Below are 25,682 nucleotides of genomic sequence, written 5' to 3'. Positions count from 1 at the left end.
TCATACAGCTCGTAAGAATTTAAAAGGCTTCAATGGAAGAGGGATTATGTTGCTAGCTACTTCTCCCCTAACGTAGTTTTATAATCTCTTTAGAGATTTCACTCAAAATATTTGTAAGAGCAATCGAGTAGTTGATATTTTTGTGGTGAATTGAATAAGACTACTTGCGTTTGACGAAAAATGTAAAAAATTATTGGAACTCGAAAAGTTCTTCCGTCTAGTTTGTTGGCAACCTGAATTTACACATTATTTTTAGTTCGTTGGCAACCTGAATTTACACATTATTTTTTGAGAATTCGATAAATCTTATAGTAAAGCAGAAACGAAATACATCTTGAGCTTGTATGCATTTAAAAACAATCAATTTCACTAAATATTGGAAAAGGTTTTGAAGAATTACAGCAGAGATGCTCTTCAGATTAGAGCCTCCAGACTCTAGTATCCTAATACTTTCAGGATCTATGATCAATTGAGGCACCTCTTTTTAAGGTTAGAAAAGATTAGCCATACAAAAATCCAGTGGCAGAACAGCCAAGACCAAACCTCTATACATACAATTTGGATCAAACAAATGGAAATCATGCTTCTCAATTTTCTTTCTCCTCCTTTACCTTCGTCTTCCGTAGAGGACTCTTAGGAGCTGGAGGTATTGCCAAGTCAACAACTGAATCATAAGTCTCGGAGTTCCTTTCTCTTAAGGTGTTGTTTCCATTTGTTGATGCAGAACGCATCGCTCTGGGTAATTTTAATGCAGGAGTATCAATCTCACCAACCTTGTTTTCTGTTTTTACTGATGCATCATCAGCATTAACTGATTGAGATGTTTTTGTTGGGGCTTCTGCATTACTTGCTTGAGTCATTGGGGTAGTAGGAACAAGTTGAATTGTTGATTTCCGCCATTGCTTCCGTTGATTAGGTTTTGGTGCATTTGATTTCGCCTGTAAAATTACAAGTTAACTCTCATCAGTTGTTGTGCAGAAGAATATGAATAGATCAGCAGACATGCTAGGGGGTGGCTTACCCTGGTATTTCCAATGTCAGAAAGAGGCTTTCTTTTAGTTTCACCCTCATCTTTTGACTGTATGGGCTTTTCAGAAAGCGCATTTTGAAGTAACATTGCGCCTTGAGAAACTAGTGTTTTACTACTCTCAGCTTCATCAGTTCCCTCATCACCTAAGACATCTAATGAGGGCAACTGGTTCTTGGTAGAACTCTCTCTGTTACTGCACTTTTTAGGGTTACAACCACATGATGGCCCACAAGAGCCATTTGTGTACCGGCATAAACATTTATTTGTCAGGCATGAAGACCTTTTACCGCACGAACATCCTGAAGAACCATAATCAGTGTCAGAATGATCTGAATGATCTGAATCAGATATATCCATATCTTCTTCTAGCTCAAGCTTGTTCAATCTACCACCGTAGATCAAGGAACTCCGGTTCCCCTACAGAAAGGGCAGACACATGTTAGCAAACCATAACACAAGTACATTGTTAACTTATTCAAGGGTCCAAGGTACATGCCTTTTGCCTCAGGTCATAATCATGCCCGTCAGTGCTGCTTCTTATCTCATTAGAGCCAGAGTTGTTTGTCCTTTCAATGGGGTGTTCTAAAGCCAATTTCTGTAAGCAATTCAAACAATAAAACAATTAAATGCAGGAAAATGAAATTTTTGGTTCCAAGTCTTGCTTTGGAAATAGATTTAACAATTGATAAATCTCAACACTTGGAAGTGAAGAAAGTGTGTTGATTTGAAAAATAACTTAGTTTCTTCTCTTCATTATCGAAGGCAAGTTAGCAAGAAGCTACTCCATCAATATTCTACGAATTTATTCAAAAGATGTACTGACCATCAACTTCTCCTGCTGAATCAGTTCACTGTTTTGCGACTCTAGCTGTCTCAATTCACTCTTTTGCAACTCTATCTGTCTGACAAAATTTACGAGTTTTTCCTTCAACTCCCTGATTTCAGCATCCTTTTCTCTGCATTCAACTTCCCTATCCCTTAGCTGGCATCTTCAGGAAACCAGAACCAGAGCAACAGTTACAATTTATTTCAGGAAAGTAAGCGTGAAGCAGAGACTTTGTATGTTTTGAAGACATTTACCTAGAAGATGATGCAAGGTTCAATAAAAAGTTCATAATATTTTTTGCATCAGCAAGAGATCGGACTTGGTTCCATCTGCCCCTACCACTAAAGGCACGTTCACGCTCTTCTGCTTCCGATAACTGTGATGCCATGGAGACAAGTGTGCTAGATGAAGTGGCAAGCATGTTTTCAAGTGCAAATATCCTGGAATTTCTTGCACCCGGAGACATTTTCTGGGGGAAATCACTGCAAAAGCAAATTATATAGAAGTATATTTAAGTTAATTAGAGCATAAGAAATATAAAATGCACTTCGCAGAAAGAATACACTTCACAGAACTTATTGACAATAAAGGTTTCACACCTCAAGGTTTTCAGCTTCAACTCAGCAACCTCATTGGCCATTTTTGCTCTCCTGTAGTTCAAAATGTCACAAATTATGAAAGAAACAAAATTCCATGACAAGCTCTGCTCTGCTTTTAATGCTTTGTTTTATTTTAATTATTCAATAAAGAGCATACTACATAACAAATGTTAAAAAACTAACCCTAATAATAGAAATATGGAAGTGTGTGAGTAACTGGCCAATTTATACTGTTCCAATATATGATCCGCATGAAACATACACAAAAACATGAAATATTCAGAGATCATAGGCTACACAAATGAGACTTCACCGCCTGCATCCATCTCGGCACATTAAGGCTTGATACAGTGTCCATATGGAGAGAGGAAATGACTGAACAATCTTGAACTACCAAGAAGGAGCTAAGGTTCGCATCTGTAGATTTGTGAAGTGAGTGGATTTGGTAAGAAGAGAATCTTAACCATCTAGTTGCCAGTGGACAGAAAGAATACAAACTGATACAGTTCCTATTTTTCTCATTTCTCCTAACCAAGTCAGAGAATTGTCTTGGTACCGTTTATGTATTGTGGGTCTTAAGCCATAAAGATATATTACAAATCCCAGTCCCATCCATAAGAATCCCTACCCTACACCAGTCACATTACGTTAGCTCTTAGAAACCTAATCATGTCAACTTTACTGCCAAGTTTATTGATCACTAGTGGTGCTCCAAATGACCCAACTCCTAATGCTACAGAATAACAAGAATGTGTTCCATCGCTTCTAATGTCTTACCCACCACTTAGCATTCTGTTATGCACATATGTTAGACTTAAGTCATTCTGTCACCTAATTGCACATTCCCACTACAGGAAGGACTTCAAGGATGCACCAAATGATGAAGGCAGGAAAGGAGATTAAAAAGACAGGCAAATGACTTGAACTATAGTAGCCAGGACTCAAATGGATTGGCATGATCCAACATTGAATTTGTTTGAAAACTAACGAGTGGTATTTATTCAATCAAATAGTTTTACGGACACCCAAACTAAATGGCTTTTTCTGGAAAGGAAGGAATGCAGGGAAGAAGTCTAGTTCATTGATATTTGCCAAAAAGAATGTATGCCTTCAAGTGCAAAAGACTGAAATAGTAGATGCATACGATCTGGACAGAAAGGCAACAACCAAAAAACTTTCAAGAGCTAAATAGAAAACATTGGCAAGTTCATCCAATCATAATGAATTGACGAACTTACTCCTGCATCTGGCGCTCATATTCTGACCGCACTTCATGCACCCGGACAGTAACTTCAAGTTCATGTTCGATTGCTTGCATCAATGCCTGTATGGCAAAACAGATAATTAACTGGGTTCGAAAATTAATGTTCCCAAAGATCTTGATGATACATTCTATGAACAAGAAGAATGGTCTTGTAATCTCTCTGTTGAAGGAAATTTAGAGGTAAACTACACAAGACACATTTTTTCTGATGAAAAACAAATGCAAAAATAACCCATTCTTGGCACTGATACCTGAAATCCTGCAGCACTAGTACTTCCAGAGCCTGCATTATCACGTGATGTTTTGCGAGACTCTAACAACTCCTTAAGTCGTTTAGTGGCCATAGTGGCTTCTTCAGTTTTCCGCTGCAACACCTGTATACCATTTAAGGTAAACCACCTGACACTTTAATAGCAGAATGGTTAACAAGCTATTTCTTTACCATCTTTTGCCTCTGGTTCAGTGCCAACAGCTTATGCATCTCATACTCATTCCTTCTTCCTTCCTTCTTAAGCTGTTGAGACAACACATGACACAGAGTTAGTCACAAAAAAAAAAAAAAAAAAAAAAAAATATATATATATATATATATATATATATATATAAATCAAGAAAATGAAAAAGCATTGTCATTTAGAAAAGAAAAAATAAATAGACAAAAACAGGCAAAGTCAAATGAAAAAAGTCATTGCACGTTAATAATTAAAAGAGAAATACTCTCATTAGATCATTTGAACAAAATAGGGATAAACCATAAGCGAGACTTGGTGCGTGCACGCACGCACAGAGAGAGAGTGAGGGCGGGGGGATTCAACTGCAGGAACAAATTTTATTTATGACAGATCTGTCCTGAATTTTCATGGGAAGATTGAAAATTTAGGATCCCAACTAAACATGAATGCAAGTGTCATACACAAGACAGTGAACTAAGACTCAAATAAAATTAACAATACCTGAAGAACTTCCTTTTCCCTTGAAGCTTTCCACAACCTGAACTGCTCAGATTCTTGTTTCATCTTTTGTTGTAATTGAACCTAGATACAGAAAAATGAATCAACTGCATGAAAGGAAACTCTTTCACAATCAAAAGTGCCTGACATATATAATAATTAGTACCTTCTGTGTCTTAATTCTGTGGATTTCATCCTGAAGACGTTTTGCTGCATCATCGCTCTTCTGTTTTTGTCTCAAAAGCTGAGATTGAGCATCCTGTTTTTTCTTCAACACAGCAACCTGCACATGCAATGAATTATATGAGGCAAGTGTTTTTCTTTGTATAGTTTATGCTTTTTTCCTCACAGGTGGCTGGGGAATGATTGAGTTCAAGAGGATAATCTTGGCTGATCATTGCATACATTTAAGAAGCCTACCTGTGATTCTAGAAGATTTAATTTCTGAAGATAATCTTCCTTCAATTTTTGAGCACTTTCATCAGAATTTGAGGAAATGTTAGAAAGGTTGCGGTGAAGTGATTCAATTTCTTTCTGCACCAGTGCAAAATCAATAATAAGAAAAGGACAATCATGAATAAACCATCAGTGTCAGCAGATAGAGAATATTACTTACCTGCAGAGCTTTCTTTTCCAGTTCCAGCTCATGGACCTTTTTCTCATAATGTTGCTTTAATACTGAGGTATCAACTGTTGCAAACCTCTTCATTTCAGCCTTTAATAATGAGACATGAAGTCAGGAGAGAAAAGTGAAAAGAATATTAAGCAACAATAACTAATTGTGAATACATTTTTTTGATATTGTTGTTCACACTGTAACAAACTAAATCCAAGAGTTACCTCAAAAAGAAAATTTCAAGGAACAAAAAACTTGCAAAACTTAATAGTAAATGCATAAAGCAATCTCCGCTTTATGGTCTTTGTTCCCTCTTTCATGATGTCTAACGCTTTAAACATAAGTACCAAGGAGTGAGGCGTCTAGTCCTTCACCCTATTCTTAAAGGTAACACCCATTTCAATGATAATAAGAAAGACAAGCATCATCTTGATGTTATTAGATTGGGCAGTTTGACAACATAGTCAAGCACAGTAGGTCATCAGACAAAAGGCACATATAGAATGTATCCGATAGCCTTTCCCCTTAAAGAGAACATATCTATCTATTGTACTACTCAGGTGACTCTCATTGTTCTGTCGAAACAGCTGAGTCGTTAAGAGATCTCTCCAGCCTACACCCTTTTAAGTAGATCTCTCTCTCAAGTCCCAGAAGTCTCCCAAAGTTATAAGATTAGGCAGTTTGGTTCTCTTGCAATAACTTAAACAAGGAGTCAACAATAGAAGAGCAAAAATTTAATTTCTGCTCCCTAACTGAATTTCCATAAACTACTTTTATAAAATAGCATCAGAATTCGCCGAAGTTACCTCCTTCTGTTCGAGTTTTTTGTCTAACTCCTTAAGCTCCATATCCAATTTTTCTTGAAGAGAAGAGTGTTCAAGTTCTTTCTCCTCCACTTCAGCCTCACCTTTACAGAGAAAGTTCGCATCAGATTAGTTACCTGATAGGACTTGGACAACATGATTACTACTGGAATAAAACAAGATAAAGATATGAATAAAAGGGACAACCCAGACCACCCACTAAACAGCAGCTATATCAAATGTTTATTTGCCCGTCATGCACTATTTAATAACTGCTTACCATTTGTATCTACACTTTTGATGTCAGAATCCTCTGAATAGTCTAACCCAAGATAATCAACAGGTTCACCATGCTTTGAATTACTGGAGCTTTGTGAGTGAAGCAACTCTGCTTCTAGTTCTTGAATTTTGCTTACATACTTCTTCACCAAATCCAAATCCTAGGAGAAAGGGATCTCCAGAACCAGATCAGCAATTCTGCTAGTTTAGTAATAATGTGAAATAAGCATCAGTAGTAATTGAGTCAAACCTGATCAGAGTTGTCTATCTCATTCCAAGGTCTACCATTTTTAGAAGATTCAATCTTCAAGATTAGTCTATCCCTTTCGACCTGTCATATTATATTCTTATAAGATATTTCCAGAATCATGTCATTTTACAATTAATTTTAAAAAAAAAATCACTAACAATAGGTGAACAAACCTGGGCATCAATAGCACTTTGTGTTAATTGTTCGCAGTGAATCCGATGTTCTTTTACCTCCTTCTGTAGCTCTGCATTGCTTGCTTCAAGCAAAGAAATCTTGCTCTTAAGAATCTGCCCGACAAACATGGAAACTCAACAATCAAGGGATAGTACTGATGTGTCAAAAATATCTTTTCAAGCACATTCATCCAGGATCCTTAAACATGTTCCAACATATCATGGATTGGTACAGATAGATAGTAATGTAGACCCTCAAGAATAGTAATACTTGTCTCCTATATGCACAAATAGTCCTAGAAAAGCTGAAAATTCCGGTCCTTTAGGTATGTTCGGTATGAAGGAAAATAAGTGGGTTATATAATCTAGACAAATACTATGACAGGTGGATGTAGGAGGTAGGGTGGTGGGGATGAGGGTTACAGGGGTGGGGTTGAGAATGAGGTGTGTTGGAAGGAGGAAATAGTCAGTGCGGAATGCCACTTGTGGAACTTGTTTTCCCTACTTCCACCATAGAAGTCATTTTATTCATTTTTAAGGAACTTGTTTTCCTAGGAAAAAAGTTGACCTGACCAAGCGATCATTAGGTAAAATTAGAAAATATTTTCCTCCATAACAAGCACACCCTTAATCACTAGGAGAATATTGTACCTGAAGTTCCTCAAATGGCGCTCCAGAATCTCCACGAACATAAAGAAGCTCAGCTTGTAACTGCTCAATTTGACTCCTCATTCTTTGCATTTGGGCTGCCACTGGGTCACGGTTGACCTGCGAAAAAGGATAGGTTTAAAAACAAAAATGAAACTCATGTTGATCTTGCTAGGAAAATTTGTACTTACAATAGCTTTGTTCTGAATGTTGCGAGCGCGATTTGCGTACTTCAAAGTATTTAAGGTTTCCTCTGCATTGGTGTCAGCAGGACTGACACAAGCTGCATTCATTTAAGTAGAGTAAGAACAACATACTTGTGGTAACAGAAATAGAGACTTTTACTGCTTTTAATGGTAAATAGAATAAATACCAATCATAACTGTCTTGCTGTTTCCTCCAAGTGAGTCCTGAAACAAATGTATGCACAAATTAATTTGACAGAATATTTACTTCCAATAACCAGCAATTATTTAAATATTGATTGCTGCTGTTTTAAGGAGAATTTTCCTATGCAAAAGTGTCAGAATTAGAATTCTTGTGCTATTTTACTTTCGTTAGGTTTCTCTTCAGGATAAAACTTGCAGAGCTCTGTATGCAACTCTCCAATTGATTTTGGTCTTCAAATAGACGAGCAGATTGTAAGTTAATTACTTACTTATGGTATCCAAAAGTGATTCAGCTTAGTGTATATTACATTATAAAAGCGATTGAAGAAAGCAACTACAGATGGTTGTATTATTTAATATTAAAGAAGTTAAAAGCAGAAACCAGTGAATGCTACAGAGATTCATACCTGTAAGAGACGTGTTAGCTTGCTATCTCTGTATGGGATGTGGGCACCTTCTTTCCGCTTCTTGTCATCACCAAGGGCACTGATTACATTGCCAAGAGCAAGCAATCCCTTGTTGATATGAATGCCTACACCAGAATGCTCAAGCGATGAATACTGGATATGCATATTTTATGTTTAGTAGCTAGGAGTAGGAGAGATTATCCATCCAGTCGGTGATGTCTCAACTAAAACAGTAGCTTCACAAAATAAATACATAGTACAGTCGTATTTCCAAAAATATAACTGTCATTACCCTCTCGTAAACGCATTTCATCAGCTCCAGTTCGCTTTGCTCGCTCTGAACCAGCAAGGTCAACCAAATGAAGCTTGGCACATAAGATGTCATCACCATCATCATTTGTTGATCCAGTAGAGCAATTGGATGATTTCTTTTGTTCTAATGATATGGTAAAAATGGCATGTGATCGACTGTTGACATAAATAGAAAATAGGTTACTCCACAACTAGAACCAAAATTTGTTATATAAGAAACTTAAGTAAGGTCTACTCAAAATAAACAGTCATTCATGAGGTGATGTATATACCTTGACTGACTATTCATCTTTGTGCTTCCAGTGGCTCGTGCCACTGATCCTCGCAACAGGAAGCACGCCATCTCTTCTTTTGTCCTTACTTCTGCCTCTGTGACACCTGCCAGAGTAATTCCTCCGTGAACAGTTTCCCTTATTTGAATGGGAACCCTAGCAGGCCCCCCTGTAGGCTTTGCTGCCCCGTCAGTTTTGCTAAAGGCTATTGCATTTTGATCCAACAAATCAAACACTTCTTCTTTAAAAATCTACAAGAATAAAATGTTGACAGATAAACACGGCATATCATTTTTACCTTGCAAGGACATATATTGAATGAAATACCAGAGTTTTCTTTCCATACCTCAATGAAGGATACCCTGATCAAAAGTTCTGTTGACTCCTTCATTGCCTCTGCTCTTGAGAATATAGTATTCATAACCATTGGGATCACTCCACCAGTTTGCTCTTCACCATTATAATTAGTGCCCATTGTATATGTTTTCCCAGAGCCCGTCTTCAACACGCACATTATTGCAGAATGTATATAGTTAGTCTTTCATGTCAAAATGGTGCATTCAATTCAAGGACATGAACAAGATGAAATAGAGCTACGTAAAAACAGAAAAAATTCAAGCAAATTAGACCTTAAAAAATGAACAAGAAATGAGCAAAAATACTGGCACCTTACCTGACCGTACGCAAGCACAGTCCCATTGTAACCTTGGAACAATGCATCCACAAGAGGTGCAACACATTCATCAAATATACGTGAGGAAGCATAGCCTCCACTCCCAAATACATAATCAAATGTGAAGACATGTGATCCAATTTGCACCTGTTTGTGGTCAAGAACATCAACAAAAGCCAAATCAGTGTAGAGATCATACATCTGTTGTGATAAAATGATAGTTGGACTTCATTTATCCACAATACGGCACAATAAAATTTACTAAGAATTCAACACTGAACTACTAAAACTTTTGCAAATGCTAGAAAAGCAATTATTTAAAATTAAAAATGCTCACCGGAGCAAATAACAACTAAAAACATAAAAACGGTACTATACAAAAGAATACCAGTTAAAATCAATAAAGTAAGAGCACCTGTGGTTCTCCGGGAACTACTGTGACACAATCAGTGCATCCAATGAGAAGCTCAGAAGTAACTAGCGGTCTAATGTTCACAGCAACTCTCACACACTGTGACGTGTCTTTCGCCTCGGAAGTCTCCATTGCCGCTCAATGTCAATCCTAGAAACCTAACTTAAATCAGACCACACAATGAATAGTAGCAAAACAACACCTCCTCCGAGAAAATTACCAATTGAAACCGTCGAAGGTTCTGTTGGGGTTATCAAACCACATTTCCCATCTATGCACAGACAAATCACCGAAGATTACAAAAAAGTAACAAGACTCAACCTCAATCATCAAGACAATAACAAATTTGAACTCATAAATACAATCAACAATGAGCACAAATGTTCAATTCAATCTCTAGCATAATGAAGCAGTTCACAATATAGATATACTGAATGAATCAGAAAATCCAGCTCGGACCACCTAATAAAAATCAGCCAAAACCAAGCTCCTCCAAAAGAAAAAAACTAACTGTAACAATCAAATTTCCAATTGAGGTTTCAAACCACATTTTGCTATCAAAATCACAAAAAATACAGTATACAACCAAAATTCTACCTCAATGCATCAAACAATGACAAATTTGAACTAAAAAATTACGAATATAACTCAATTAGATATCCAATCTCGAAAAAAGGAAACCGATATTTGAAATGAGGAAATGAAGCAGAAAGTCAAGCTCGATTGCTACACAACCCTCATTTCCATAGCTAGGGCTCCAAACACCTCATCCACCATTTTCCTACTATAAAATCGCCAAATACACAAAAACAAACCAAATCCTACACTAATCACAATCTCAACTCGTAAACACAATGAGCAATCAGCACAAAAAAACGCTAAAAACCCCAGATTCAACCTCCGGCAAAAATGAAGCCGCTCAAACTATCGAGTATTAATTAAAGCTCCAACAATAACCATACTTCCTCATCAACAACAAAGTTAACCAAATCCTCCCTTCATACATCTACACAAACAGCAAAAAAAAAAAAAAACTTACCTAGTGAACACAGCCAGTAATTTGTACAGAACTTTCCGATGAGAGATTCGATCTCCGGTGAAACGAATCGAAGTCGGAAGATCAACACGGTGAATTTGTACCTGAGATGAGAGAGATTTGAAATGCTCGTTAGAGGGGTGGGGGGAGGGAGGGGGAGAAGAAGGGGGGCGGTATGCTGTTTCAAAAAAAATGAGTAACGGGAAGTGTTGTCTAAATTGAAATTGGAGAAAGAGATAGCGCTTTAGGTCCAAATTCAAATTTGTTGAGTTGTCACGTGCTGTGCGTGTGAGTCGCACGTGTGTCTTCCACATGATTGTGAATTATTTGAGTTTTGTTTAGTTATATGAGGTTGATTATGACAAATTACCATTATTGTATACAAATTAATGTTAATCTAAAGTTCTAATTTTTTGTTGAGACTTGTGAGAGGTAATTAAAATTGGACAAATTAACTTATATTAGACATATGAAACGATTTAGAATATCAATTTGATTTCCACGTATATTACGTAAATAAGTTTATCTCATATAAAATCAAGTGATTTGAAATCTGAATATATTTTATTAAATTAATTGAAGTATGTTGTTATGATAGTATTTTCAGATCGATATAGCTTTAAAATTTAATAGTGATACGTTCATTAATAGATAAACGAAAGTATATAATAAATCATAAATAATATAAGATAAAGACGGCATATTAACTAAAATCAAGCGAATGGAGTATATATGTCAATAGAAAATATCAATTTGGTTTTGGCATGTATGGCATTTAACCATGTAAATTAGTTTATCTCCATAAAATGAAGCTAACATAACATATTTTATTACATTAATAATATTTTTGAGTCATTGTAGATCTAGAATATAATAATAAAATGATCAATTGATCATTAATAACTAAACGGAAGAATATGATTTCAAATGCAAAATAAAGGCTAACCCCAAATATACAAATTTAAACGATGGAATCATACAAATTTAAACAAACGGGAATGACAAAGTTATAACCACACTTTTTGTTCTTTTCGTTACTTTAGAGTTCTACAATTTTGTTATTATTAGTGGATCTCGATTAAATTTAAATTGCGCATTGCAAGGCTTTATTTGAGGGTGACGCTTCCATACCCAAGGCTTGAATCCGAGACCTTTAGTTAAAGGTGAAATACTTTCAACTGTGCATTAAAATTCACGTTGATGTAAGATATTTTATTTGAGAATGAGTGAGACTTTATGAACATAAAGTTACAGTAATCATCAGGAACGTGGCTACAAATCTTAACAATTATCAGAGATGTTTTAAAATCTCAGCAACATAATTTACTTAAATTTGATTCAAATTATTTCAAATAAACTACAAACTTACTTTGAAATGTCAAGGTCAAATATGTCAATTATTAAATTCAACCTTAATTCTTCAAAAAATTATAAAACTACTACATTATTTTCTATGATCAGGCTTATAACAATATTTACCAAAACCATCTCAAAACAATCACAAATGAGTAATAAGTTTCCAATTTTCTACTGTATAAAATCTAGTGGACTAAATGAGTTTTAGCTGAAAACTTTCGTTTTTAAATGGGCCTTAAGAGTCATAGCTGAACCATCAAACTAACGGGTTAGATTTGATTGGTTTTACGTAGAGCCGTCAAAATATGGGTTAGGCCGTTGGGCTGGTCTAGCCTAACCTGGAATTTAATGGGGTTAGGCCATGATTTTTGAAACTCATTTAAGAAAATAGTTTTTTAGTCCGGCCTGAATAAGTATGCTGATTTGAGGGTCTTGAGAAATATCGGTAGGACCGGCCCGTAGGCCAATAAAGATTAATTAAAAAATATAATATAATATTAAAATCTAAAATTAAAAAGAGTCCAAACTCAAAACAACTAGGTTTATTTCTATTGAGATATTTATATTTTTAATTTTACTTGAAAAAAAAATTAATAAATATTATAAAGATAATTTTATTTATAAATTTGATTAACGAGTAGTAACATTAAGGCCTCATTTGTTTCCACTAAGATTAAGACATCTGAATGTAAATAAACATCTGAATATTAAGATGTGCATTAAGAATTAGATGTGTAAATCTGAATAAACATCTAAATATTAAGATGTGCATTAAGATCTAGATGTGTAAATCTGAATAAACATCTAAATATTAAGATGTGCATTAAGATCTAGATCTGTAAATCTGAATAAACATCTAAATATTAAGATGTGCATTAAGATCTAGATCTGTAAATCTGAATAAACATCTAAATATTAAGATGTTATCTTTGAATCTGAACACTGAAATTATTGGGACGACTAGTTTTCAATATTTGAACGCACATATGAAATTATTTAGTTTTAACAACAAAATATTATAAAAACGTTGTCAGTATAATAGTTTTTTTCCATATAAAATAATATTTTGAACATTTTTACCATAACAAGATAATATGATTTATCTTTTAAGAATTTAACATCAAGTTACATCATTAATATGACTATTTTTTGCACTCAAATACTTTGAGAATATAATATAATGCAATGTAAAATAGTTTATATAGAGTAGTAAATATATTGTTTAAGAAGATATTTTATTTTATAACAGACGGTCATTATTGTTATCGATTAAATAACAAATACTTTCTTATTTTTTGAAACCGTGCTAAATATTATATCTTGGGGGTGCTTATCAATTCAAATATATTGATTAACTTATGAAAGTAAAAGATGTATATTAAATTAATATGAGTAAAGAAAATTATAATATAAGCATGTAATTAACATTAATTAAATAAGAAAACGACTTTTATGAGTTGTTGTGATTTAGTTGAATTAAGATAGTATTGAGTGTTACAGATCTGATTCATTCAGATATATCCAGACCCATTAAGAGGCTTATAAGAAAATAAAACAAACGAACATAATGAACTGAATCTGAATAATTAGGATTCAGTTCTTAAAAACAAACACACATAATGAGGCAAATCTGAATGATTAAGATTCAAACCCCCATTCAGTGCAAACAAATGAGGCCTAACATCATGTAATATTGTTTTTCGATTTTTATGATAATATTTTCAAATTATAATTTATAATTTAATTTAATGATTATAAAAATATATTTTTTTAAAAAGTGAGAACATACAATTGAATCAAATTGTATAAAACGAGAAAGAGAGTAATTATATACAATTTGAATTTGTATAAAACAAGAAAGAGAGAAAGACAAAAGAAACTTGGACCAAGAAGTACTTTTATTGTATAATTATAAGTGTATAAGATGGAGATATATGTATTTGAATGTGTATATACAATTTTATCTCGCTTTATACAATTAAAAACACAATTTATATAATTCTATTGTATAAAGCGATAGAGGCGAGCGAAGGAAACGAGCGAGAGAGAGAGAGTGGCGAGCGAGAATATGAGGGAGTGACGGACTGACAAACGGTTTGCTATGAAACACAAATAAATCAAATGATAGCTACTATATTTATTTTATATTATTAGTTTATCATTCTATACAATTATCCATTTTATATTTTGATTGACTTATTTAACTTATATTCCATTTGTGTTTTTTTTGCAAAATAAATAAATAAACAAAAGTTAAATGACGACTCCAAATATAATTATCAATGCACTTCACATTTTTTGTTTTTTGACTTAAAAATATATTTTTTTAAAACAATCTAAACGGGCTCTTGCTTAGAGGGGAAAAAAAAGAAGAAAAAAAAAAACAAGGCAAGTTGGGCAACAAGTTTGGCCTTATATAACAAAACAATTAACAAGGGTATGGAAACTATGGACCACTTGTTTGAAATTTGATTGGTAAACTAGCAGCAGCCTTGGTCCTTGTTTTCCATATGTTTCTTTCCATCTCTAACTAATGTTTGATATCCGCATTATAATTACTATATTTAAAATTTAAACACAAAATCTTTAACTAAGATGACCCTCTATCCACTGCAATATATTCTTTAGTGATCCCATTTGTAATTATTAACATCAAAAGTAACAATAACCACATAAATATGTAATTTCAATGATTTATCGAAAACATTTTTTTTTATTGACTATATACTTAATTATTAAAGAGTCTTCTTCCCAAAAAATGAGCATATAGAGAGAAAGAGTTAAAAGGTCAAAAATTGAGAGTAGTAACATCGCAATATCCATCCGAAACAGTAGAAACATGTTTGGAAATGTGAGTTTTCTACCTGAACTATTTATTCAACTATAAGAAAAACACACCTAAACATTGACTATAGCAAATATTTATAAAAAAACGCTTCTAGATGTTTTTTTCCATAAAATATTCATCTCCTAGCATATATAACGACTCTATATGCTAACACGTCATATTTTGATATATTTTTAATTTACTATTTTAAAACCCTAAACGCTCTCTTTATCAGTTGGAGATATTGATGTCACGATAAAAATAAGACCACGACTAAAAAAAATAAAAGAAAAAGATTAGTGGCTCTCTATGTATATATATGTCCAAATGACATGCAAAAGTTGTGAGAAAATTATAAACAAGAACATGACATGACTTGTCTACAAAATTGATGTTCAAGTTCCGCCACGATCCATAGGGTTCATGCCCATCTTATCCTTATTAAGGCCAAAAAATATCTCATCATTTTAAACAAGAAGAAGATAAAATTACCTTCTAATTAATTTCCTAAATTCTTATATTACTCGAGTAGATAATGATAAATTTATTTTAGCCTGTGAATAGTGAATATAGACCAAATTTGTAAATTATTTGGTCAAATATGCTTTTGATTTTGACCTTTCAATTCGAAAATTATTTTGAACAGTAAGATAAGGATTTTAATTTTTTTTTGAAGAAAAATAAATATTTTTGAATAATATCGTATATTTTTATTTCAACTTTTAATTTGACGCAATTTCTTCCATTTTTTTTTATTACAAGTATATTTGATATTTTATTTCGACAATCATATGCATAATAAATCATTTATAAAAATTTATTTATTCTAAATTTGTACGTAAAATACATTTTAAAATATGTTTCTTTTTTCCTAAAAGTACTATTTTATAATAAATATTGGTCAGAATAAACTGATTTCGAGGGTCGTTGGATTATTGATTTGTGGTAGGTGGGTATTAACTAAATACAGATACAACATTAATTGTTATAGCTATACTAATTTTATATACAAATTATACGAATACGATATAATTAATACACAAAATTATTAATATACGCGTAACTTTAATTTTATTTAAATATAACTTTTTTTAATTTAAATTATTAATTAAACACAAACTAGTAGTGTTTACATTAACTTAAAAGTTGATTAAACTTATTTTTAAGTCCGTTTTTTACTTTTGAAAGTGATTGATAAAAGATAAAAATAAGTTAAAAAGTGTTTAGAAAGTGATTGATAAAATCATTTAAGTTTGATTTTTTATTTTTTAAGTCAATCTAAATATAATCTATTTCTCATCTACTTTTTAAAATAAATTGGTATAAGACATAATTATTTCTATATTATGACGGAAATTTCAAACACACACCTTAACCAAACTAAAATTCAATTATTCCGATCTATCTTTTTTATATATATAACTTTATACATCTTTTAGCTTACAAGATACACAAACATCTTCAACGCGCCTCAATTACATAAAGTCGCAGAGTGTGCTACATACATTAATACGTATATAAAATTACAAGATAAATGAGTCACGTAAGACAATAGATATATAATATTACAAAATAAGTGAGTTCAGAATATGATAAAATATGTCATTGAAATTTCGATAATAAACTAATTTTTAAAACTCTTAGTATTAAAGTAGAGCCGTCAATATGAGCTAGGCCCGTTGGGCTAGCCTGGCCTAACCCGAATTTAGTAGGGCTGGGCTAAGATTTTTGAAGCCCATTTAAGAAAAGAGCTTTTTAGCCTGGCCTGAATAAGCCTGTTAATTTGAGGGACTTGAGAAATATCGGTAAGACCGGCTTGTGGGCCAGTAAAATTTAATTAAAAAATATAATATAATATTAAATTTAAAATTAAAAGAGTTCAAACTCAAAACGATTAGGTTAATATTTTTATTTAGATATTTATATTTAAAATACTTAATAATTTTTTTTTTTGAAAATGGTAACTTAACCTAATAAATATTTTATAAAAACAATTTTATTTGTGAATTTAATTAACAAGTAGTAACATTAACATCATGTAATGTTATTTTATTGATATTTATGATAATATTTTTAAATTATAATTTATAATTTAAATTAATAATTAATATATATATATATATATATATATTAAATTTTAAAAAATGGGCTGACCCGGCAAGCCTGTAGCCAACGTACTTGTAGATTGAATCGATCATTTTCTAGCTCACACCAAAAATAGATTAATCCGACCTGACCCATAAAATACCAAAGCGTATATGAGTTAGCCCAGATAGTTTGAGTTAGCCCATATTGATAACTCTATTTTATTTAAAAGAAGTAAGAAGATGAAATGAATGGAGCCACGTACGAGGGTGTAAACGTGGTGAATTATCCAAAACAGATATTCCTTTCAGTTTTTTCACGCAACTGTAGCCGTCGGTGTTTCTGTGTTGCCCAGCATCTTCCTCCGCCATTCCATTCATAAACGAAGATCTATTACCAATTCCAGATGATTTTAGCTGATTTTGAGTAAAGTTGCTTCACTAATATCATCGATTTTATTGGTTTTGAGGTTCGTAATTACCTTGATTCGAGGATTAATGGTTCATTTTTGTTGTTGTTGATGTGAAATTTAAGGTTTTTTTTGAAGTTTGATGGTTGAGTGCTTTTTTGTTGTTTGAAGATTTAGGAGTTTATATAGGTAAGTGAAGAAGGAAAGGAGAAGATCTTTGTGAGTGTGTGGTGTAGTAGCAATGCTGTAATTTTAACTGTTGATTGTGTTTAGTTTTTTGTCGTCATGTTTTATGCATTAACTTGTAATTGTGCTTGATGTGGTGTGGCGTGGCTTAGTCCGATTGTTACGCTCCAATTGATAGGATATATGAAATATGTTGGAGTGAAGTCTTCAATAACACACAGTGTAATCTCACAAAGTAGGCTGTGGGGAGGATAGGAGGTAGAGAAATTGTTTCCATAGACCATAAGCTCAAAGTCTTACTTTAGATATTTCTGTGATCAAAAAGCTTGTGTAATCGATTGATCAGAGTGCTAGGTGGGAGAAGACTACCACTGCACTTGTTAATCTGTTGTGATAATGAGTGGAGAGTTAGTGTATGCCTGTGTGTATAATGTCAAAAAGAATTTCAGCTATATTTAAGGTAGTGAGTGTGCCAGAGGAAGACACTATTGCAAATCTATTACTGTGTTGGATAACTGAGACCTAATAAATCAGTTAAAGGAGGAGGCTTTCTTTATGCTTACTGTTAAGCAGGTTGCTTCTTGCTTAATTTGATGTTGATGGCTTGATGCTTTTTGTAGGTTCAGAAGATAAAGGTTCTTACCATATGCACGTTAACACTGTGACTTTTGGGTGTCATTTCTTTAAGCATATTAGAAAATGGCAGCTTCTGTGTCACTGCTGCTGCCCCGTGAATTGGGAATTCACGGGAAATGTGGATTAAGCGGTCAGTCTAAGGTACAATATGATTCTTGCATTTGGTTTTAGTTTTTACTATATCAATAGAGTCAATGAAGTCGTTAATTGTTTATTGATAAAATAAGGACGTCCTCAGTTCTTAATTTTTTGTTTTTTGGTAGGGCACAATGAGCAGGAGTCAGACAGATTCTTGCAGCATATTTCTGTCATCACATTCTACGGTATGATTAGGGTTGGATTATAATCACCACAAGTCCCTTTAATTTTCACCCCTCCTCATTTTCTTTGCTAGCTTTTTGGATGACTCAATTTGTTGTCATTATTTTATTAAATAAACGTGGTTCAATATATCGCTACCTCCACGGGGTAATGGCGAGGTCTGTGTACACATTCTACCCTCCCTAGACCTCATCGTGGGATTTCACGGGGTATTATGTTGTTGTATATCATGGACTTCTCAATTATTTCAAGTTTTTGTTGATCTTATTCTGTAAGAAGTTGATTCCTTTATGCATTGCATTGCCTAAACATCATGAAATTGACTCGAGAAAACTAAGCTTTATGTACTTGACATGATTTTGAAAAGTTCCATTAATAGGTTGAGTTTGGCAGACACACTTAGCGTCTTGGGTTGCTTATCTAAATATTGAGCGGGTCTTGAGCTTAAATTCATGTTTGTTAACTAGATGAATTTACTTATTTTGGCTTGTGATCAAATCGTAAAGCTTGATAATGTGGTAAGTTTCAGAAAATCCTAAGAATGTGATGTGCCTTTATTGTCACGCAAGTGTATTTGCATTTGTAAAGTTCGATTTGGTAAGTGTATTTGCAGATAAATAAACTGAGACGTTCTAGATGGAATTGTGGTGTATTAAGCTAATTCAAGTTAGAACTTGAGCTCTTTTGAATTCAGTATGCTCAAGCTGATATTGTTATAACAATTCAGCAAGCTTATTAAATAATCAACTCAAGTCAGCTTGTTTATAGCTCTACTTATTAGAATAATAATAATTGAGCAAGCTTATTAAATAATCAACTCAAGTCAGCTTGTTTATAGCTCTACTTATTAGAATAATAATAATAATGATAATAGTAATAATAAGAATAATAATGTTTATGATATATTTTTATATTATTCTTGGAAGTTTTGAAAGTTGAATGAAGTAAGAGGAGCATTTGCTGCAATTATTCTACAAAACTCTCTCTTAAACTATATTATAAGTCGTGTCATAATTTGTACTGTCTCATTGACACTTGATATGTGGTGTACTGCATCTTCAGCGGCAGGATCCTTGGAGCATCTACCTTTTGAATACTGTACACAGGCCTTTGTTTTCCCATCCTTCACCAACTAGATGTAATATATTACTATGCCGCTCTTTGCTAAAGCCAGGTGGAGGTTATGAGAGTCAAGTTCTGGAAACAGCAACACTGATTTGGAAAAGGTAGATGGTTCTATATTTATTATCTTTTATCAAGTTGCATGGACATTTAGATCTCGGAGTTCTTTATAACTGATTCTTGTCATCCGATAATGCAACTCCTATCACCAATGAAGTTTCTAGTAATTGATTAGAATCTCTGTTTCAATGAGCATAAATTCATTTTTTTTCACAAATCAAAACCCATTCTTCAGCCTTATAATTTATCTTGATCTTGATTTTCTGTCAAATAAACGTCTGACGATTTCTTTACTCGAAAGTGGAATCATCACTCCTGATTAGAGCAACCCCACCTACTCTATTTATCCTCCATCCATGACCCAATATTAATTTGATCAAAGTGGTACTTATTCAATTATTAATTTATTTTGCAGGTCATTAAGTACTATACATGGAAGCCCACTTATGCTTCAGCTGATTCCGGCCATTGGTGTTCTTGTTTTTGCTGCATGGGGTCTCACTCCACTGATGCGCTTTGGAAGAAAGCTTTTCCTTCATGTACTGGCTTCTCTAGAAAATCTTTCTTACTGGCTTGCTGCAAGTTGTATACATCATTATCTGTTCTCAAATTAAAGCTTTGTCTGAAAATATTCTTGCAGGAAAGTGATAGCAATTGGAAACAGAGTAGCTGGCATTATGTTACAGCTTCCTATCTTAAACCTGTGCTTTTATGGACTGGAGCAATACTTATATGCAGGTTAAATGGCAGTACAATTTAAACAAAGTTAAAATAAAGTTAGATATATGCTTTATAAAGCGCTCATGCTGCTGGTATTGAATGTTTGCAGAGCAATAGATCCACTGGTTCTACCTACAGTTCCTAGCCAGGCAGTCAAGCAAAGATTTCTTAATTTTATAAGATCATTATCGACAGTGATGGCACTTGCCTACTGTTTATCTAGGTGATATGTTTGCTTTCAAATTTTGATTTTTGGATGCATTAGTTGACAAGTTTATTTATTCTTGCTCTTGGTCATAACATGACAGCTTATCATCACACTCTTGTTTTTTCTTAACAACTTAATGATGTAATGCTGATTAGTTTCTCTCTTTTTACACGAAGTTGATCTTTATCATCCTTTTGGCAGCTTGATTCAGCAAACACAAAAATTCCTCGTGGAGACAAAAGACCCTGCTGATGCAAGAAATGTATGTCTGGGAATTATCGTTTACTAAAATTTGTTGAAGCTTGGATATTTTAAAACCTTGATAAAAACACAAATGCTCACACGATCAAACTCCATATAGATATTTAAACATCACCTAAAGCTAATGCTAAATACGGCAACTAAATAACTGGAAACAGTTTACCTATCTGTCGAAAGCTTGTCGGTGGCTGTTAGTTGGTTCCCTTTTCTGCAAGACCATGTTCTTTTTCCAAAGAAATTCTGTTCTTGGCTAACTGATTAGGATCTAACTGCAGAACGGAGGGTTATGTTAGTTTGGCAGCAGCATACACTAGTCTGTAATATTTTTTACACCTTTCCTGTCCATATTTATGTAATCTAATAAACTATCACAACAATTTAACTCTAAGGATTAAAGTTGCCTCAAAATAAACATATGCAGCTAACTATTCTTTTATGTACCTTTTACTATCGCTCATTGTTGCCTTCTTTGGTCAAAGTCTTATTCTTCAAATATGTGTCTCGCTCTTTGCAGATGGGGTTCGAATTTGCAGGGAAAGCTATATATACTGCAGTATGGGTCGCAGCTGTTTCATTGTTCATGGAATTGCTTGGTTTTTCTACACAGAAGTGGCTGACAGCTGGGGGTCTTGGGACAGTATTGCTCACTCTTGCTGGTCGTGAGGTAAACTGAGCATTTATTTTGAATTCTTAGGTGCTGCTAAATCAACTCTTATACTTTTTTACCATCTTATTTAGAACTTTCTCACTATTGGTTGGTTGGATATCACTTCTGCTATTCACATTTCGTTTATTTTTCTTTTCTGGATAGAATTCTTGTTGCCACTTGCACTAGACCAACTTATTTTTTATAAATTCTCTGTTGGTTCTCAGATACTTACAAACTTCCTCTCGAGCATAATGATCCATGCAACAAGGCCCTTTGTTCTAAATGACTGGATACAGACTAAGATACAGGGATATGATGTCTCTGGCACAGTGGAGGTAACTATTTGGTCCTGCCACAAAATTACTCCCCTTCCCTAATTACTTGTCCACTTTTGAATTGACACACTTATTAAGAAAACAATAATTGACTTAGAGAGTTTACCATTTTACCCCTATTAATTGTAAAGTGGATAATTTAAATTTTCAAGAAGTTCTACCTTTTTCAAACTAATTAATTGAGGGTATAAAAGGTAAAACAATTTGTCCTTTCTTGATTTGTGAAAATGGACAAGTAATTAGGGACAAAGGAGTAGATGATAAGAAACATAATAAACAATTACAATGACAAGAAGTATTGCATGCTTGATATGCAAGGATTTGCATAAAACTGTGGTAGGGTAACAACTAACAAAATCTGTTCGTGCTGAATAAGTTGAACAGAAAGCTAAATCATCGGATTGAGCTTTTGCATGACTCTTTCTTGTTGTTTAGCACGTAGGTTGGTGGTCACCAACAGTCATAAGAGGTGATGATCGTGAAGCAATTCATATACCAAATCACAAATTTTCAGTGAATATCGTCAGGAATCTTACTCAGAGGACTCATTGGCGGATCAAGACTCACCTTGCCATCAGCCACTTGGATGTAAATAAGATCAATGTTAGTGAATCAAAATTTATAGTTAGATAAGATCCAATCCTCCTATTTTTAATAAATAGTTCTGTTGGCTGATGCGAATTTCACGACTCCTTCATGTATAGAACATTGTTGCGGATATGCGGAAGGTTTTGTCGAAACATCCTATGGTGGAACAGCAACGATTACATAGACGAGTTTTTCTGGATAACGTTGATCCAGAGAATCAGGCTCTTAAGGTAGGTGGTACCTCTTTAGCTATCTTATTCATTGCCTGAAATACAGTGGTAAACTGCATTGACAGCTATTCTGTAATGCAACTAGTTATGGTCTTGATATTGTCTTCACGAGTTATAGGCTTGACCAATAATGGCATCTCAGTTCGCCGAATCATCTATGTTGCGCCGTGTTAGAGTTATTAAGATTCTATAGAAACATAAACATGTAGGATTAGTCATGAATGTTTATCTATATGATTTCCTTCCTTGATTGTTTATTTTAGCCTGTTTTGCCTGAGGGTCTATCAAAGCCATTCTCTCTACCTTCACAAGGTAGGGGTAGGGCTTTGTACACACCACCCTCCCTAGACCCAACTTGTGGGATTACAGTAGTATTGTTGTTTTGCCCACTTTCTTCACCTCGTTCCCTCTGACAAAATGTTAAGAAGGCTAACTGCTTCTTATCCCCCCGTTTGATTTCTTTCATCCCTATTTCAGCTGTTCTTTCCTATTTGAAGAAATGTGTGAGACCGGTAGAGACTGATAAGGGGAGATCCTTCACTCTCAATTATGCTTTTTGAGACTGTATTCTCACCCTGAATAAGTAAATCCTCGTTATCCAGGGTGAAGATGCATATAAAGAGTAAGATAGAAACCCCTTTAACTCTTACTAACACTTGACATGGGTTAGCCGTCGAAGTGCAGAGCCTAGTGCAAGTAGTGGGAACTTCTAGCCGCATCTTAGCTAGATCACTTTATTTATTGTGCAAGTGTGTCAACCTGTCTTCCGTACTAATTGTACATGTTTTCTAATCTTGGCAATCTTTTGTTTTACATATTGTGCATTAGAAGTCTAAGGTATTGATTCCTTTTTATTAGTATGACTCAACTTTTGTAATCATTGCATGTGAAACAGATACTGATTTCTTGCTTTGTGAAGACTCCTCGTTTTGAAGAGTACCTCCGAGTAAAGGTACAAGTTTTATCCTTTCTTTCAATGAAGTAGTCCTAAGTCTAACTTTGTAAATCACATCTTTGATTAAAGTACTGCTAGTTAACCAACCGCCACAACATAATCAATTTATACTCGGTCATGTATAAGCTCTTTCACTTAGTGCCCTGATTGTAGATGATGCACATTCTATACTTTATGCATTCACTGTCCCGTCTGTCCTCTGTATGTCTGTTCCTCCTGCTCGTCTTACCTTTGCCAGAACTGTTTTCACGTAAACTACGGTGGGACTAGGTTGTTATATTGTGATGCCAAAGCCAACTCTCATAAGGAGTAATAAATGAAGCTTACATGAACTATGAAAATGTGAAATTGATATATTGATACCAACTTTCGGAAGTAATACAAAATGTTGATAAGCATCTTTAGTATCTGTAGTTATTTGGTTCAAACTATAGTGCAGTATCTTCCAACTGTAACTCCAAATTGCAGGTATACATAGATCCAATATGCTTCTAGCTTGAGGCCATTTTGTTGATATGCATCTGTGGTGTGTGTTTGTGTCACTCGAGGTACTTAGGTGTATTAGGAAAATCGTAACTTCCTGCTAACGATTCTCACTGTCCAACTTTTGATTTCAGGAAGTTATATTGCTGGATCTACTTCGAGTAATCAGCCATCACCGTGCTCGACTTGCTACACCTATTCGTACTGTGCAGAAAACATCTCGCGAGATTGATGCAGATGATGTACCATTTGCTGATTCCATTTTTTCTCGTAACCGGCCTAACCGCCAAGTCCTCCTCATCGAGCCTACTTATAAGATCAGTAGTGATGATAAAGCCAAAGCTTCTGCTCGTTCAGTACAATCTGATGAAGAAAAAGACCAAAAGGTCGAAGCAACAATTACATCACGGACCGCTGATGACACAAATGGCAAGCCATCAACTCTCGTTGAAAAGGAAGTCGATAAGGCCTCATCAGCATCAAATGCGAATGGTGATTTAAAAGCAGCAACTTCACCATCAGATGGAAAATCACTAAAACAAGGATCTACCAGTCCAGTTAAAAGCAACTCTGAGAAAAACCAAGTTGCTGGAGACCCCCCGGGGTTGACATCAGATACCAACATTGAGAAGACAGATGCAGCGTCTTCTGCTTCACAGGCACAACAAGATACCGAAAGACCAATTTCTTCTCCACCTTCTTCAGTTGGAAGGCCCATGTTAGAAGACAACATTGTTCTTGGTGTTGCACTGGAAGGGTCAAAACTAACACTTCCAATTGAGGAGGACGAAACGACTCCACCTTCTCCCTCGGAATCAAAAGAGTTAGCTGCCTGCCGGAATGGTAATAGCTCAACCAACTCAAACAAAGATAAGACGGACGATAAGATGCCAGGAGCTCCAAGCACACAAAGTACATCAAATGAACAAAAAGAACGCGAAAGGTGATTATTTGAAGGTTGAGCAATGTGCAATAATGCGCTAAGGCTATTTTTTTAGAGCTTGCATTGTGCACACTGTAAATGTTTTTCTCATGAAATTTATTTTATTATATATAATTGTGGAGCATTAGTTGGCTTGTATTTAGCATTTGGTAATGATCAATGAAGACACAATAATACCACTAACTTTTAGCTTAAGGCTTGGTCTAACCATCCACCATCTTTAGCTTGCAATTCAATTGTTCTGTTCTACCATAACTTTTGGAGTATTATTATTTTACTACAGTACGCAGAAGGATGAACTTATTACCTGGCTGTGGTTAAAAACCAGACAAAGAAAATACACGGAAGTGAGAATGCTTAAATATGTAA

The 25,682-nt window shown here is 34.2% G+C and overlaps 2 protein-coding genes across 5 annotated transcripts; one reads left to right on the top strand and one right to left on the bottom strand.

Annotated features, from left to right (window-relative positions):
- Positions 1-340: 340 nt before the first annotated feature.
- LOC101246423 (kinesin-like protein KIN-4C) lies at positions 341-11,165 on the bottom strand. 3 transcript variants are annotated; one of them, XM_010321909.4, is made up of 27 exons: positions 10,943-11,165; positions 9,907-10,061; positions 9,492-9,638; positions 9,165-9,317; positions 8,819-9,069; positions 8,527-8,702; positions 8,235-8,359; positions 7,812-7,848; positions 7,630-7,721; positions 7,442-7,558; positions 6,791-6,904; positions 6,618-6,698; positions 6,369-6,528; positions 6,092-6,192; positions 5,286-5,384; positions 5,090-5,203; positions 4,836-4,952; positions 4,673-4,753; positions 4,162-4,233; positions 3,971-4,093; positions 3,694-3,779; positions 2,456-2,506; positions 2,111-2,338; positions 1,854-2,019; positions 1,527-1,625; positions 1,022-1,447; positions 341-938 (listed from the first exon to the last, which is right to left on the bottom strand). In XM_010321909.4, exons 2-27 carry the CDS (start codon positions 10,033-10,035, stop codon positions 588-590), a joined length of 3,696 nt encoding a protein of 1,231 aa, XP_010320211.2. In that variant the 5' UTR covers positions 10,036-10,061; positions 10,943-11,165; the 3' UTR covers positions 341-587. The 3 variants fall into 3 exon arrangements, with proteins under 3 accessions (XP_010320211.2, XP_010320210.2, XP_069153455.1); XM_010321908.4 differs by having other exon boundaries at positions 9,907-10,053; positions 10,943-11,152; XM_069297354.1 differs by having other exon boundaries at positions 9,907-10,065; positions 10,943-11,038.
- A 6,249-nt stretch (positions 11,166-17,414) lies between these two features.
- Positions 17,415-25,508, top strand: LOC101254787 (mechanosensitive ion channel protein 2, chloroplastic). 2 transcript variants are annotated; one of them, XM_010321906.4, is made up of 14 exons: positions 17,415-17,676; positions 18,423-18,579; positions 18,702-18,761; positions 19,822-19,985; positions 20,357-20,480; positions 20,582-20,679; positions 20,771-20,884; positions 21,071-21,131; positions 21,645-21,794; positions 22,004-22,114; positions 22,550-22,717; positions 22,819-22,932; positions 23,828-23,884; positions 24,505-25,508. In XM_010321906.4, the coding sequence occupies exons 2-14, from the start codon at positions 18,502-18,504 to the stop codon at positions 25,315-25,317; spliced, it is 2,112 nt and encodes a 703-aa protein (XP_010320208.3). In that variant the 5' UTR covers positions 17,415-17,676; positions 18,423-18,501; the 3' UTR covers positions 25,318-25,508. The 2 variants fall into 2 exon arrangements, with proteins under 2 accessions (XP_010320208.3, XP_069153452.1); XM_069297351.1 differs by having other exon boundaries at positions 17,526-17,676; positions 18,702-18,968.
- Positions 25,509-25,682: the final 174 nt, after the last annotated feature.

The sequence above is a fragment of the Solanum lycopersicum genome, chromosome 4 (assembly GCF_036512215.1).
Source record: "Solanum lycopersicum chromosome 4, SLM_r2.1".
Lineage (NCBI taxonomy): Eukaryota > Viridiplantae > Streptophyta > Magnoliopsida > Solanales > Solanaceae > Solanum > Solanum lycopersicum.
This window is presented reverse-complemented; position numbering and strand designations above follow the sequence as displayed.

Bases quoted from the DNA above. Each gene is read 5' to 3' on its own strand.
- LOC101246423 (XM_010321909.4), bottom strand. From the start codon at position 10,035: ATGGAGACTTCCGAGGCGAAAGACACGTCACAGTGTGTGAGAGTTGCT. The intron at 6,905-7,441 runs GTACAATATTCT...TTTGTCGGGCAG, and splicing joins CGCCATTTGAGGAACTTCAG to ATTCTTAAGAGCAAGATTTC. The intron at 5,385-6,091 runs GTAACTTCGGCG...TCATTATTAAAG, and splicing joins AAAAACTCGAACAGAAGGAG to GCTGAAATGAAGAGGTTTGC.
- LOC101254787 (XM_010321906.4), top strand. From the start codon at position 18,502: ATGGCAGCTTCTGTGTCACTGCTGCTGCCCCGTGAATTGGGAATTCAC. The intron at 20,481-20,581 runs GTACTGGCTTCT...ATATTCTTGCAG, and splicing joins GAAGAAAGCTTTTCCTTCAT to GAAAGTGATAGCAATTGGAA. The intron at 22,933-23,827 runs GTAGGTGGTACC...CATGTGAAACAG, and splicing joins CAGAGAATCAGGCTCTTAAG to ATACTGATTTCTTGCTTTGT.